The sequence below is a fragment of the Primulina tabacum genome, chromosome 4 (genome assembly GCF_025594145.1).
Source record: "Primulina tabacum isolate GXHZ01 chromosome 4, ASM2559414v2, whole genome shotgun sequence".
Classification (NCBI taxonomy): domain Eukaryota; kingdom Viridiplantae; phylum Streptophyta; class Magnoliopsida; order Lamiales; family Gesneriaceae; genus Primulina; species Primulina tabacum.
Window position 1 is genome coordinate 45,720,045 of NC_134553.1, and position 17,680 is coordinate 45,737,724.

The window sequence follows — 17,680 nt, forward strand, 5'->3', positions numbered from 1 at the left end:
AATCAGGAATCAGTAATGTTTCAGAATATATATTCTTACCATTAGTTTACTAGGTTTCAGTGCTGCAAAAATCAGATATCAGAACTCAAAAATACATATAATTTGCTTCAAAAAAGGAATTATCAAACTGATTTCAGGATATTTATACATAAGCCCACTTACTGTAATTTTCTAGGGAGTTTCGGTTGAAGTCTGAAAATTGACTTGTTCTCGCTATTGGATTTTTTTGCTCGAAAAAGACACTCTCCTAGCTCGAATTTCAAGTGTTAACTCAAGATTTGTGTAACACCAATTCAGAGATTTGAGGGTGTTATTTATAGGCAAAATTCTGACTGTTAGCTTCCCAATTAATAGTCATAATCTGTCATTAACAGCCTTTATTCCATGTTAAATGCTTCAGTTACAAGTCATAAGCAGAATCAGTAGTTATTTGCTGGAATCTCGCTACTGAACTCTTCTGTTGCTGGAAAAATATCATCTTCTGAAATATTAACTTTTTCTGAAAATTTTTCAATGCTGTCGAATATTGTTAGCTTCCAAATGATAGCTAGTTACCTGCTGGAATTTTAGGTTCGGTATGTTAGGTATAAAATCCGGAGTTTGTACATTAATTAAGTAATAATGTGATTTGATGCAGACAGCAATGCTGAAAATGACATGTGAGCTTTAATTTGTTTCTTACAATTAATTGTGGAATTTAATTATTTCACATAGCTACAACTAGGATTGCAGCTGCAATCAAGATTTATGTGGGTGAGCCTCCCTAGAATAATTGTTGCTCTAAGGTTGTTCATAAAACATGATTTTTTTTATATGTTGTCATCTTCATCTGGTCCGTTTCAGTCTAAGTACTGAATCATAGCTAACTCGGAACAGATTTTAAACATAATTTAATTTCTACTAAAGAAATTGTAAAATTCTTCGTATAGTTCCAGTCTTAATTCAATAAACTTAATTTTTTAGAATTTTAGTTATTTTGTCAACTATAATTGTATCAGCACTTCGGTAAAAAAAATTTGTTAAAAAAGAAAAATTATTCGACCAATATTGAAAATTGAAATTGACTAGTTAGACGACTGAAATCGCAATTATATCCAATTAATTATACGTCCAATTTTTGTTATTTTCCTGAATATTTGTATTTAGTTTAATGAATAAGAATGAAATACATTTATAATTATTTATGTGTTAGAAACCATTAATCCAGACGTTACAACACATGGGAGCTATAAGTGGAGCAGATGATTTCGCCCCGAGAGCTGAGAGGTTGGATGATAATAAAAATGTTTAGGAATTGTATTGCAAGGGTGAGATCTAGCGTGTTGGTACCAACGAGATACTGAAAACATTTTTAACAAAGCTTTCAGGTCATCGGAGATTCCTCAATTTATGATATTTATAAATTTATCACGCTCCTATCTGTATAATAATTATCATATTCACTTAATAATTTGGAATAATCAAATATTCTAACTACATGAAATAATGAAATATGTTGGAGATAGTCATTCAAATATTATAATTTTGGTCTTGTAACTCAATCGTTTTTTTTGTTTTTAGTCTTGTAAATCGTCGTAGTTTAGTCTTAATCTAATAAATAGCTTCTTGTTTTCATTAATTTAGTCCCTTATATGGGAGTGACAGCGTGGTTTTCAAAATTGATGAAGTAACATCGAAAATTGATTATGTGATATAGGAACATTGTTGATCTGTTCGACACCATACATGTACTCCAAAGAAAGAGTAAAATTTGAAACTATGACAATTTATTAGACTAAGATGAACTTTGACAACATATCTTGTGATACCCTTGTCCCACATCTTAAAAATGAAAGATTTAAAATGAGTTTATAATGGCTTACAGTGGACTTCTATAGCAACTTGGGTTAATCATTTTCGTAAAGCGAGGACGAATACGAAGTAGTTGCTATAGGGGCTCATTTTGCAGTCACACAGCCGCGGGCCCGGACATGGGGCGTGACAGATATGTATTACTCATATCAAAAAAGTGCATCGCTCATCACATAAGAACTCCAAAAATTAAGGGAGCTTGACTTGAGACAATTTTGGGATGGGTGACCTCCTGGGAAGTTTCCCAGGATGCGTGTGAGTGAGGACATAAGCATGCTGGAAAGACCCGTTTTGATACAGTGTGGAGTCGTCAAATCTGGGGCGTTATTAAACCAAAAATGGCGAGATCGTATGACCAAAATTATAACTTTTTCACATGTACGAACAGTGTGATTATTTAGATTTAAAAAACTTTTATAGATTATTTTGTTAAAATAAAAAAAGGTACCAAGAATAATTTTCAAAAGTAAACTTTCCTTCTAACGTCGTGTTTCGTTCTAATTGCCCGTATAATTCTCCATCTTTATGGAACATATTCCTTTGGTTGATTATTTATTGATTATATTTATATTATTTCTAAAGATTAAGCGCTTAATCTATGATTAAATAATTTATAATAAGCTAAGAATCGTGCACGCGACACCTCATAATTGATCCTTTATGTAAAGATTCATTCTCAAATCTCAACGATCTCCTCCAATCTGTATCATTAATACATAAACAAATAAATAATGATGTACCAAAATAAGTTAAACTTCGTTGCAAAACGCCATTCTTTATCCTTCCCACTTTCAAAAATTAATCATTAATATTTAAAAAATCACAAACATATTTACATCTTTGGTTTAGTTGAGGAATGAGTATGTCTCGAGCTCGATCGAGATCTCATCTCAAACGTTGGATCTATATGTCAGATGAGTTATAACTCGTAAGTCATTGGTTGATTGATGTTAGTATATGTTAGCAGTAGCAGAGCCAGGAATCTGATTTTATCCGGGCTAGAATTTTAAACTCTAAAATTCTTTAATATTTTAAATTGGTCAACCTGAGCTAATATCAAATTTATCCAAAATTATACAAAAAATTTGCATATAAATTTTTTAAAAAAAATTTGGACCAAACAAGCTAAGTACGGTGGCTCCGCCCCTGTATGCTAGATCGATAAAATTAAACTAATACAGTATCAAAGTTAGATATAAGAAATCAATTGCCCAACCACACCATGCCAACCCATGATATATAATAATTAAAATCAAGAACATAATAATGCTAATAATATTAATAATGATCAGCATCATCATATATAATAATGATGACAAAAAGGGAAAATGGCACTAATTAAATTAAAATAATGAAATTCGAAGGCGGCGCAACACGATTCAATATGTACTTGAAGATATATTGATGATTTTGGGATATTATACTTCAAATGTGAATGTATGAAAAGTTAGAATAATACACGTCTTCGCACAACTCGGCCTTAATCAATTATTTATTTATAGATTCTTAGTATAACTGTATTAAAATATAATATAAAAAAGTACGTCTAATATACTTGAAATAAAAAATTCAAAAACAAACTGTTAAAATTGAAAGTTGGATCTAACTCAACCTCAAAAATTAGCTTAAGGGAGGAGGATTATCCAAAACCATATATACAACTCTCAGGTGAGCGTGAAGTTTACAAATGACTTAAATATGGGTAGAACGGGTGACTCAACTATGGGCAGTCCAACACATAACGGTGGAACTTGAGCTCTTATACTATGTTAGTATTGGAACTTGAACCTAACTCAACCCCAAAAACTAGCTCAATGGAGGAGGATTGTCCAAGACCATATATACAACTCTCAGGTATTTTATCCAATTGATGTGGTACAACTAACAATATTGTTGGTTTGTTTCCAAAATTCGAAATTATATATAAAATGTAAATGATTATATAATATATATGAATTCATCATTTCCGATCGCATGGACAAATTTGTATTTCCATATTTATGCTTGTCCACGACACCACATGCCTTCGACAATTTAAGCACATATTTTATCAACATTAATATTTTCTAGATATATTTTATCCTTATTAAAAGAAATATATATATTTTGCAATTATTTTGTCGTTTAATTCCTCGAAATTAAATTTTGAAAAGGCAAAACAATTCGCTCCTAAATTTTTTTCAGTATTCATTAAATTCTAGCAGCGCCGAAATTAATGTCGGGATATCAATTAAATGTTTCTAATTTTATCCATTTTCAATTCAAGAATCAAATAGGATGTGATAGTATTTTTTTGTCTCGCAATTAATATATTTCGCATATCAAAATTTATTGCCACATTAATTTACTGGTATTAAGTGAATTGCATATCTAATTAAAGTTTACTTTGTTTATTTTTCTTGCTAAATTAAACAATGGTCATGTAAGAGCTAGCTCCAAATTAAATTTCCAATTTTGTCTAACCAAAAGCACAAAGAACAATAATATATGAACAACATATGCGGTTGAGACAAGTTGAGAAGGTGGAGACGATCTACGTGATGGAGAAAAAAATTACGTTGAAGGATCGAACCAACGACGAACATGGAAAAAAAATGGAAACGATAGAAAATATCATATAATCGCGGCGGCGGAGGGGGGAACCACCAGAGATGAAATCACATAATGACTAAGATGTCGCCACAAGCTCACCGCGAAGGAACACATATATCCGTCAAGGACAATTTAAGCTAAAGAAATGTTAATTTGTCATAAGAAAAGCCGGATATTGACTCTATGAATATAATACCCCATGACAAAACCCTAATATACCAATTCTTGTTTTTGGTTTGTATCATATTTCAATTTTTCACGCGATCCGCGAGACTGTCTCATATGAATTTTTGTATTAAATATATAATGTAACTTTCCACTAACCCTTGAATGATAAATTCTATACATGTTATCTTTCTCGCATCACAACACACACACAGATATATATACATATATGAGTAGATCTATTATAAGACGGTCTCACGAATCTTTATCTGTGAGACATGTCAACACTATCGATATTCACGATAAAAAGTAATAATCTATCATAAAAATAATATTTTTTTATGGATGAGCCAAATAAGATATATATCTCACAAAATACGACCCGTGTGACAGTCTCACACAAATTTTTGCGTATATATATAAAATTAAGTTTGTGTAATGTAATGTATTCATGTTGACCCTAGCTGTACACAGATAGGAAACCCTAATATCTGCCTCTGGTGTGTGTGTGTATATATATATAATATAAATCGTGGTCCTTGGAAACAGTAACAGTGTTGACAGAAAGGGGTGATAGGCCTCAGCCAGCTAGCTGATTTATTATTATGATTATATGTTATAATTATAGCTTGTAGAGTGGTCCTCTGCACGTTATATGTTGCTGTGCGATCGAGCTCTAAATTAATGTACGATTAATGCTACTTTTAAATATTGTACAATATTATGTTTTGTTATTTGGTTTATATATGTAATTAATTACTCATTTTTCTTATATTTGCAGGCAACATTGGGCTTCAAACCCTCTTGCCTTGATATTTTGGAAAAACTAATTTATTGTTGGATATGGTAAAAATTCTAGATTTCTACCACAAAATTATAAAATGCAACGATTGTAATTTTATGATACAACTCAGATCTTTAAAATAAGACGATATACTTAGTTCATTTTTCTATCATTCTCTTAGTTAATATTAATTATTCTTCTTCGACAATTTCTTACTAAAACTTCTAATTTGCGTCAACGGTGAGGTGTAGTCATATAATTCAATGAAAAATTTTGATCATTTTCCGTCTCCACCATTCATCTCCTAATAATTTCACAAACTTATAATTTACAGAAAAATTTGACATTGATTATTGCAAAAATAAATAAATAAATAAATAAAAATTCTTGATATGACCCGTGTGTAAAACTATATCCCATTTGTCATTTCTTTTTCTTTTTTTTTTCTACTTTTATAAAACCTCTTCTGTGTTTGATTAGTAGGAAAATAGGCTATTATTACAACAATTTAATAAAGGTAGTTGGGGAATAAAATTTCAATAATGAAGCAACATTTTGGCAGTTACTGTTAACACTGAAAGACTTTTATGATGGTGGTGAAAATAAGGGCATCAATATGCCTATCTACCGACAATTTTAATTTTGTTCGATTTATTGACTTTAATTTTAGAGTTTTTTTTTTTTAAGTATTCATCTTTGTAAAATGTTCGTATACAATTTTTTTCATAGTTGTCCAATATATTACATTAGATATTTAAAAAAAAAACACAATGACAACTTTCGTAATCATTGAATTTATCATTAGAGTAATATCACAAAAGTGGGGTCGAACTAATCTCCATACATAGTGTTAAGATTGGAATTTGAATCTAACTCAACCTCAAAAGCTAGCTCAAGGGGGAGGATTGTCCAAAACCATATATACAACTCTCAGATATTTTATCCAACCGATGTGGGACAACTAACACACCTCCTGGAACGTGAAGTTTACAAATGACCCAATTATGGACAGAACGGGTGACCCAAATATGGGTATTCTAACACATAACGGTGAAACCTGAGCTTTGATAACATGTTAAGATTGGAACTTAGAGCTAACTAAACCCTAAAAGCTAGCTCAAGGGGAGAGGATTGTTCAAGAACATATATACAACTCTCAAGTATTTTATCCAACTAATGTGGGACAACTAACACACAGAGCCACAACTTTGTTTTATATAACATTTTCATGTCAAAAATGTGTCGATTATGATTTTGACAGCAAAGGAGTGCGAGAAACCACCTGACCTTGATCAAGATCAGTCTTGGTCTTCTCGTACAAACTCCCGAGTCAACCCCCATATTTCATCTTTTATTATATATTACAAAGATAAGTAAATGTTATGTATATTAAGTGTTTGCGTTCTGAGAAAGAAAGAAACTAGACAAGAAAAAATAAATTGGAGAATGATTTGGGATATAGAAGAACAAAAATTTAGGTTTGGTCACGGAAGTCATTGTCTAAAATTCAGTTTAATAAGCTTGAATTTTCTTAAATATTGTAATAAATAAATAATGTAACAAATAAATAAAAAAGATTTTAATGTTCGGATGCACTGGCTAGTTAAAAACCCGAAACCACATTTTTCGGCTTAAGAAAAAGGTGTGCAATAGAATAGGTGAATTATGTTATTATTTAATGTTCGGATGCACTAGGCAGTCTACTTAGAGTGTGTGGCAACCTCTAAAAAATTGATTATTTACTTTTAAAAAATTTAGTCTTTTTTGTGTTTCTTAACCCTAAATTTGGTGAAAAGATTTTTCTTTTATTATTTTATTTAGTTTTTAATCAGTATAAATAAATTTTGTTTATAATTCTCTCACTTGCATTTTTTCCAACCAATTGAACGCACCGGGACGTACGAGCAACAAGCTTTCCAAATTGGAACATTATTGATCGATCAACTGCAGTTTATCTACCGGCGTTGAATTTCTTTGGGACTAGAAGAAGCAAACGTTGGGCTTTGGACTCAAGCACACCGGAGGATCGCTCCGTCGACGGACGAGCAAGTATCCGGGGCTGGGCATTCATGCTTGGATGACTTGTTCAAATATCGATTTCTCCATTTTCATGTAAAAATATATTACAGATTTGCAATCAAGAGATACATTAACTCAAAGACATTATATATATTTTTACTTCATTAATCTCCATTATAATGATTTCGAGACTTGTATACACTTCCCTCCATGCAAACATTATATTTTTAAAAGAAAATAAAACCATTTTCAAAACTACGCCCGATTTTCAAATTCATAAAGAAGTTCATTTCATCCGAACACATAGGAATTGATTTATTACAATTAGATCTCTCTATCTTAAACCTTTTAAGTCGGATGGACTACAAATGATAAAAAAAAACAACCCTTTGCTGGTTCATGAACATTATGAAATCAAGGATCCAACAAAATAAATTGAAACCCCAACCCGATGAATTTGTAATTTAACATTCATATTTCAAGAATAAATTGCATTAATCACTGAATGGCACAGTACAATACGTTCAGACACCTAACCCTGTGCAAGAATGAAATAACGAATTCTTGTACTCTGTATTTTGCAATAAAGATAAATATTCGTCATTTTCACGTGTGTGGCCTAGTTAAAAAATCAAACATATACTAAACCTAATGTCACAGTGAGAACTTTCAATGTCCCAAATTTCTTGAATCAAAGTGTATAAATACCAGCAGGAAAGAATACTACTCTTGTTCTGGGTTTCTTGATCTAATTGAGCTTATGCGATCGAGTAACATATTATAGATGTCCTCAGCTGATGGACGATCAGCTGGATCATTTTTGGTGCATCGGCGGTACAGTTTCACAAGAAACCAAAGGGTTTGAGACTTGGTCTCGAGTTCCTTATCAGATGGAGCCAATTCCTCGAGTTCATCTGTTAATCTAGGCCGTTCTCCCATCTGCACATGATAACCGATGCAAACTATTTGGTCAGTCAAGGGAAACTGTTGCGGGAAAGAAATGTGCCCGGTCTCATAGAGATAGAGATGTATTGGTGGTGCAGGCCTGCAGCCAGCCAGCCAGCCACCGCCCACCGATACAAAACGAAAAAGAATTGGAAAAAAATTCACTATATATCTGTTTCCCCTGCCAAAAGTGTTTTCATTTCCAAGAATATATCCAAGAATACCCCAATATTAATTTGAAATTTTTTTCCAAAATTATTTCCTAACATGCCTTTCATACACCCTCGTATAATCTTCATTTTAAATTAACTTTTCCTTCGCTAAAAAAAAAATTGCGTTATCATGGCGCCTCTTGGCTCGTGGCATGAGGGAGAGACCAGGGACCGGAGAAAAGAATATTCCTCCCCAAATTGTAATAAAAAAGTTACATTATTACATTATATACGAAATAACGAATAATATTTCAAAATTTTAAAATACATATTTACTTCTGAAATGACATGGCACAACATGGTTTAATAATTTACCGTTCTTTCTGCCATGTGTCGCGAAAGATAAGGACGTCTCTAAGACTAGTCAAGTTCTAAATAAATAAAGATTTAAAAAGCTTTACATATTCATCAAGAAGGTTTCTACTTTCTAGTAAGCGCTAAAATGGATTAAGCATAAAAAATTAGTTTTATAAGTTTTATAATGGTACTTGGCAAACTTTCGAAATCAAGTGGAAGCAAGTGTAGTTATCACGACAATTTTCACCCCCTTGAATATACATGCATCAATTGAACATAAAAACAGCAATTTACCTGCAGAAAATTATGAATTTCAGATTCTGATAATCCAGAATACGGGACCTGTAATGTTAACAATTCCAGAAGCAGACAGCCAAATGACCAGATATCCACCTCCTGTCAAGATACGAGGGAAAAAATTGTAAAGACAAAGAACAAACTTGAGTGACTGATAGAAGATAACAAGATACTTAATCAACTTGGTCTGACCAAGTAAATAATATGTGATGCGTGTGAATGACTGCAGTGAGAAACAGCAATACTAACGTTCCGACTTACGGGAGACCAAGAGAACGGGAATAAATTATAGTGGTAAACGACTATGTTTTAGTGACGCAATTGTGCATCTGAAAAGAAGTTCGGGATTAATGTTCTAGCACCCTCCTGTCCCAAGACTAGCCAAACAACATAGATATTTTCGCATGTGCAAATAGTTTATGGAGACATAAAAACCAATTCAATCCATTCAGGTAAATTTTCATAATACCTCTACAAAGCCAACAAGTAGAGAACAATGACAATGTACACCGACTGACAATTCAATAAAGCAAGAATTACAACTTATATATGCTTCAATTCAATCACCACAAGCCAGACATCAAAACCATGTCATGAACAGTAACTCACCAATCCATACATGTTTTGTTCATGCATCGAGCGTAACACCTCAGGAGCCATCCACCGAGGAGTACCAACACAGATATTAGGTCGAGGTACTCCAACATGAGCAATGCAGCATGTATGCAGGTAAGAATGAAGAGGAATTGCCATGTCAAAATCACATATCTTCACAATAGGTGAGCCATCATGCTTCCTTTGCTCAAGATCAACCAATACATTCTCACTTTTTATGTCACGGTGAATAATGTGTTTAGAATGAAGTTCAGTTAGTGCAAAAGCGACATCCCTGGCAATAGACAATGCCAAGTCGACAGCAACATGCTTCTCACCAGAACTTGATAGTTTCCCCAGATAGCTCTGTGATTTCAGACAGCACAGAAGATTAGGAATAAAAATGCATGAAAACAAGCAACGGCTGTGCGCAAAAATGATTCGACTAAAACAGTCACCTTCAAGGAGCCTCCTTTTATGTACTCCGTCAATATAGCAGACTGTAATGAACGATCTACAGAATTTTCTGCTGTCACGGACCACTTGGAAGATATCTGATGACCATAAAATTCTACTATGCAAGAATGCTTCAAGACACGCAACAATCTGACTTCCCCTAAACAAGAAAGCTCAAAATTTCTGACTTCGTCAGCAGAAGCCCCACTTACTTCCATGGTCCGTACCTGCATAATGAATAACTTAAGAAATGCCATATGCCCAAAAGACATTTGTTTTTATAAATCAGGTCATATTCTCATCGCCAAAAACATATTGAAGATATTCAAATCATGCAAAAGGCTACCGTCAAGTGCAAAACCTGATAAAAGTCACTGGCAAAAAAAAGAACAATATGCTAAAACCTTGTAGGTTAATAAATACCACATAAAGACCAAAAAGATGAAGTTTCTGAAATGTATGTAGTCAAGATAATGAAAATCCGTCATAAGAACAAATAGAAAAATATACCTTCATTGCAGCCTCAAGTGATCCAAAATTACAGCGCATCAAAGTAGTGGATGGCAGTTTCCCAATTTCATCAGATACAGATACAGATGGAAATGAATTATCAGGGCTAGCACCTTCGTCAGCAACAAGAGGAGTATAGACATGGTTTAAAGGAATATACCTAAAATGAAAAGCATGTTAATTTTAACTTCAAATATTTCGTTCGACAGAGAAATTGAATACTTTAAAAGTACAATGCCACAAAACTCAAAGTCCTTTATGCATACCTAGTACCACAAATAGATAATTTCACATGTATCACCAAACTATTCAAAGATGCTATTGCAGACTGAAACATTTGAAACAAAATCAAGCATGTATATGGAAAATATCTGAACTACTCAGAATAAGTGACAAGCTAAAATATCATCTAAAATTGGCTTCGGAGTTAGAGTTTGCTTTAAAAATCATTATCTTCTAAAAGTATGAAACAGGTAGAGTATTTCAAGGTGAACCACTCATCTAGTTACATAATTCCATGTCACTACGACTTTAATCAAATTAACAAAATCTCACCATGGCTTGAACCCAACGAAAACATTAGTGAAATTCTTTTAGTGAAATTTTTCCCTCAATCACATCTTAAACAAAGAAGTCATTTCAGGTGGGCATTTCTATAACTACCACACTAATATACATATGCAGGCTAATAAAACTATAGAAAACTCAATTGCATACCTGCAGGTATACTCTGGGTCACTTTCTATACGGATGTCATGTGGATGGCATGCATCGACTATCATGCGAACCAGTGACTTGCCCTTTTTTACGACAACTACATTCCAGGCATGCGGTAAAAAATCCAAGTAGCCCCTGACAAGTTCACAAGGGATTTGAGGCTTCATCCGATCACATAGATACTACAGCAGATGACAAAGACATCCTTTCAGTTATTATACTTCAAGGTGTTGACGCGTGCATTCGTTCTTTTTAAAAAAAAAAAAAAAAAAACAAGCTCTAAGAATTACCTTCAGGAGCAACGCCCTATGTCTACAAACACCAAATTGTAGATCCCCAATAGGAACTACAGAAGAATCACGTCTTCCTTTAATAAATTGAAGAGATTTTTCACAGATATCATGGAAAACAATATCATCTACAGAGTCCGCACATTGCCTGGAGGTTTTATTGCTGGCGTCACACATTCCAGTTGCGCAGGTACAAATAAAAGGTTTCTTGTAGTTTGAACCAGAAACAGCTTTTCGTGTCCTCTGAACAACAGCACGTTTGTCACTTCCACCAAAATGATCGGATACAAAAAGAGCAAGCAATGACGCAATTTGCATACTATCAATTACAACTCCTCTATGTTCGTCGATGGAATGGTTCATCTGCTTAAATTTATACACCAATTGTCGAGCACGAAACAATATGCAATCTAACTCCTCATCCCTTTCCCTGGATCAGCAATTTAACATTATTACAACATTAAGAGCTACTAACCTAATATGAATCTGCTTTAAATCAGATTAGATGAGAACATCCAATAAGTGACAGGTTGATATTATTCAAAACAAATCACGATTATAGAGGACAGAAAAATAAAAATTAAGTTCAATAACTACCTATCAAGAAGAATCACTTCCCGAGAGTTCACATGGAGATTTTTTTCATAGCTATCAAGCGGCATAAATGGTCGATCTCGCCCTGCATCATAAAATCCATCAGGTAGGTAGTCCCCAACCCCACAAAATGATCTTTCACTGTATTGGCAAGATACGAAAGAAGGATCATTGGTTGGTCTACGTGATTTAGTGGGCTTGGGATTGTCAATATCCTTCTCATAATGCCTTTTTGACTTCTTTACACAATTAGATGTTTCAGAAGAGGAATCTTCACCCACCACCTTAGCAGCATCTGAAACAGGGTCCAAAATTGTATCATATCTCAAACAATCAGGTTCCGCTTCCTTATGCATCCCATCAGAGTCAACTGCTGAACATAAACATCCATCTGCAGACTCTTTCGTAACACTTAAATCCTCATCTCTTAAACATCCATCTGCAGGCTCTTTTGTAACACTTAAATCCTCATCCCTTAAACAACCATCTGCAGACTCTTTTGTAACAATTAGATCCTCATCCCCAGTAATGATAAGTGAACCTCCATGCATTTCACCATTTATTATTAGATCTTTGCAATCAAGCTCTGCATCTGCGACAACAGATAAATCTTTTGACAACGCATCATCGCCATGAACAGAGACTCTGCACATCATGCATTTCTCTGACGATCTTTGAATTGTAGCATCAAATTTCCACTTCTTGCAGTTGTCCAATCTCTCTTGTCGAGCTTTTGTTTGCAAATTATACCTACGCTTCCATCCTTTGGACCTTCGAGCAGCTAAACATCTATTATTAGGAGATAATCCAACTGATTGACTTGATGGCACAGTAGAAGAGCCTGCAACAAGTCAAACTACTAACATTAACCTAATACAAGATTAAATGAAAACCAACATACAAGCACTTTTTTTTGTGTGTTTGACGGGGTGGGGCAGCACACAAACACCCACACAATGAGAGAGATAGAGATGCCTCTTCATTACAAGGACTATTATGAATCTCCTGGATGACACCTTCATATACATCCATCTCAGCAGATTCATCAGTGGATAGGTCTTTGACATTCCCTTCCAACTTGCAGCATATCCAAGAAGGTATTTGACAACCATAGAGTCGATTGTGCTTTAATAAGTATTGAGAAAAAAATTAACCAATTTTGTAAAACATTAGGAATTAAGGCTAAAAAGAAAGGCAGTTTAACATCTGGAAATGTGGAATTGACAAGGATTTCTCCACGGAAGATTGAGATCACATGAAGAAAAATATATGTATCCACTGTTCATATATGGGTACGTACCTGAAGATTTAGAATTTTAAGGGTACACATTGATTCAAGTTCAAGGGACCCCAAAGATGTCAACCGGTTATTTGATAGGTCAAGGTTTTCCAATCTATGCAGATATGAAAGTCCTGATGGAAGCTGGGTTAATTTATTATGAGCGACTTTAAGTGATACCAATAGGTTCAAGGAAGCAATTTCATCCGGTAAATTCCTCATCTTGTTAAACGAGGTATCCAAGTACTCTAAATTCTTAAGGTAGCCAATTTCTGGAGGAAGGTATCTGCAGGAAAATGACATGCGCATGAAACATAAAACATCACCAGCATTAGCACAACTGACAGCACAGCTTAAAGAACTTTTGATGCATAATGATGAATTTACAATTATAATAATCACCCATCGTCAAAATACATAAATATAATCTATATAGACGAGGTTGCACGTATCGACCAACAACATAAGAAACAAAACTATCATATGAGATTTTAAAGCTTCCATCTGTTGCAAGCTATTTACCAACAAAAGCTTAATTGACAGCATGACTTCGTTAAATATTTGTTCATCCACAGGAATAATCACTGATATTACACTTACAAAGGGAAACTACATAAATAGCAAGTCTATCTATTGAAAGTTTTAAAGATTGTATCAGCTGTAAACTATATATGTCCAAAAAACAGTGGTTCAAGCCTCAAGGAAGTAAAAGAAAGAGGAGAAAGGGGGAAGAGGGAAGAGGGAAAAAGAGGAGAAAGGGGGAAGAGGGAAGAGGGAAATGAAGAATACATTGTGATCACCAAGATGCTAAAGATTTTTCTACAGAAAGAGGAATGAAAATAATTGTCGATACACAGAGAACATGGAATTTTGTGGAACATGGCAGACATAGAAATTAAATCTCCTCTGTAAATCACCCAAATTATCAGTCTAAAACCTTATAAATTATGCAAACCATGATTGATCCCTCGAGTGTTGTAAAATATGTGAAATAGATACTGATAATCCTCATTAGGATGTTATAAAATCGAAAAAGCACTTGGATATTCCCTACCCCTGTCCAAGCCTCCTATTCCCAACAACTGCATATGAAATTTGCATTAGGCGTCATACCACATAGTCACATAGAATTCCATGTTCGTGTTTGATTAATTAGACATGGCAGTAATTAAAAAACAAGAACATAAATTGTACCCCACTAGAACTGAGGTACCTAGCAACTCAGATATGCATGCTTAATAAAAGCCACCTACAGGGTTTACACAAAGCTAAAATTAAAATGCAGTAAAGGTGATCTCAATTCTCAAGTAACATACTTTTTCACGTATTTTATCACTATCAACTTGCCTTAAAGTTCATTGCACCTATTGAAGGCAAAATCGCTCACTTTCTCTTGCACGTGTACTATATAATTGAGTGGCAATAAGCCATTGTTTAATTCTTTTTCAAAGAACTAGCAGGTATTAATCACAAAGTTCTATCATATAAGGGTTTAAATCAAAATGAATTTTACAGGCATACAGCAACCAACTTAGTCACTTATATGGAATACAGTTGGTATATAAATATAAAACACATCAAAATTTGAAATTGGCAGAAAAAAACATAAAGTTCACATACAAAACATCCTTTCAACAATAATGAGGATCTTTATTACCTTATCGAAAAATGACAAACAGAGAGCCTGGTCAAGCACTTAAGCCCGGCAATCTCGCTCAAAATTGGATAAGCTGACGGCCTAGGTGGCACTCTACAAAGCTCCAATTCTTTCAAGTTCTTCAATTTACTCAACTCAAACCCACTCAATCCCGGAATAGAAACTTTCACTTGCAAGCGTTCCAGCTCAACCAAGTTCTTAAACTCCCGGGGAAACAAACTCATCTCATTCGCGAAAAACTTCAGAGTCTTCAACCCCTGAAGACTCCCCACAGCTCTAGGTATTAAATTCAACTCATTCTTATACATAAACACCTCCTCCACCTCATTTTCGCCGACATTAATAAAGGGAAAATCCAATATTTTCCCAGAAACATCTATAGCTGAACCCACAATCAAATCACTCTTGCCACAATCTTCTTCCAGGGTCTCCGTTTCCTTTACTATTCGGGAATTCTCATGCCCCTCCAAAGCGGGAGTTTCAATCGTATCCAATTCATTAACCTGCATTATTCCTCCACACAAATACTTCAATAGAAATGCATCAATTCAGACAAAAACTGCTCAAAATTGGTGGCTCTTCCCGGAAGAAAGGAAACAAAACTATACACTAAGCTACGAAAGGAAGAAAAGGGACAGATTGAAATATCAGTTAAGACTGATACGCCCATACACGTAAGTAGAGGTGCTTGTATAGGCGTAAGGGTACAAAATTTCCGTAGTTTGTGGAGGAGCGGGAAGAGGAGTGCAGAGCAGAAGGAAACCCTAGAATCTAGTCTAGATGAAGGATGGCCATGTAAAGGAAGGATATTTAAAGGTGGTGATTATTTTGAAATTTTGGGGTAATCTGGGGGGTGAAGGATAATTTTTCAAATCCCGTGTTCTTGAATTCCCAAAGGGTCACATTGATTATATTCCCACGAAAAATAAAAAGATAAGTGAAGATCATAACTAATATTCATATTAACAAACGAAGAAATATATTAAATACTAGTGCAGCGACGCATACATTGCGTGCTTGTATAATATTTTTTATAATTTATTTGATTTATATTTAAATGAGGATCAAAATATAATTATAAGAAATAGTGATGGAATACACTGTAATTTTGATATATAAATTAAAAAATAAATTGAAAAATAAAAGAATAAAAAAATGACCTCAATTAGAATTGAACCTATAACCTAAACCCAAAAAACAATGACTCTATACGCTGAACTATATATAACTTGCATTAAAATTTTAACATTTTATTAATATATATAATTATTAAAACAGACTATGACACCAAAGTTAGTTACTCTAAATGTCTCAAACTTAATAAAATAATATAGATAGATGAGTAACTCAGTCGACCTCAATAAAAAGACAAGTATGTTGTTGTAGATTAAAATGAGTTAATATAAGGGGAAAATATAAATTTGTTTGGAGTATATTTGAGAAATTGAATCTAATGCAAGGACGGAACATGTTATAATCTGAGATCAGGGTTAGTCGACACCGACGTTGTTTAGTAATCCACACAATTGAAAAACAATCAAACTCGTAGTACAGTATAAACCAAAGCCAGTTTATATCATAAATTCCAAAGAAATAACATTATCTTTACTACCCAATAACTGAAAATGACAGAATTCATATGGAAGCGTTACAATTAAAATTGAATTTCAACTCAAACTAAAATTTCGAAATTTCACTAGCCTCAATACTGGTCCGACTCCTCTTCCTCGAGTTGTTCATCGGGTTTATCTGGGAAATGATGGTAAGGGGTGGGTAATATAGTCGTCACTCAGCAAGTGGTGGCAGTTCGAGCACAACATAACAACATGCATATAATTTCGAAACACAAATCGTGTACAACAAGACTCATATTGTCACGCCCCGAAACTCGGGATTGACACCGACGTCGTTTAGCAATCACATAATTGAAAACAACAAGCCTTTCGTAGCACAGTATAAACCGAACCAGTTTATATATCATAATTTCCACGAAATAAACATTGTCTTTACAATAACGAAATCCAACGAAATAGTAAATAATGCGGAAGCGTCTTACAATTATTAAATCATAAATTTGAATATAACTACTACTGGTCTCGTGAATCACCATCCCCGGAACTGTTCGGACTCCTCTTCCTCAACCTGTTCTTCGGACTTATCTGGGAAGGGTTGTAAGGGGGGTGAGTATTTTGGGAATACTCAGTAAATGGGGGACTTTGAACACAACATAACCAATTTAATAACATTTTCAAAACATATCATAAACGTACATCATGCTTTTCATAAACGTAACGTTAATAACACTGCGATTTTTCACCTTTAACGGTTTACTTACGTCAGTCCCTAAGTTTTAATCCTCTAAGGGGGCGAGGCCATAAAACAGTTCTATCCCACTGTTAAGGACCATATGTTGGAATTCCA

General features: G+C 34.0%; 1 protein-coding gene across 2 annotated transcripts; it reads right to left on the bottom strand.

Moving 5' to 3' along the window:
- Nucleotides 1-7,960: 7,960 nt before the first annotated feature.
- LOC142543443 (uncharacterized) lies at nucleotides 7,961-16,046 on the bottom strand. Of its 2 annotated transcripts, none has more exons than XM_075650698.1 (11): nucleotides 15,260-16,046; nucleotides 13,624-13,888; nucleotides 13,310-13,448; nucleotides 12,327-13,164; nucleotides 11,730-12,159; nucleotides 11,440-11,621; nucleotides 10,723-10,882; nucleotides 10,215-10,439; nucleotides 9,772-10,122; nucleotides 9,160-9,261; nucleotides 7,961-8,350 (listed from the first exon to the last, which is right to left on the bottom strand). In XM_075650698.1, the coding sequence occupies exons 1-11, from the start codon at nucleotides 15,766-15,768 to the stop codon at nucleotides 8,135-8,137; spliced, it is 3,417 nt and encodes a 1,138-aa protein (XP_075506813.1). In that variant the 5' UTR covers nucleotides 15,769-16,046; the 3' UTR covers nucleotides 7,961-8,134. The 2 variants fall into 2 exon arrangements, with proteins under 2 accessions (XP_075506813.1, XP_075506811.1); XM_075650696.1 differs by having other exon boundaries at nucleotides 13,277-13,448.
- Between the last annotated feature and the right edge of the window lie 1,634 nt (nucleotides 16,047-17,680).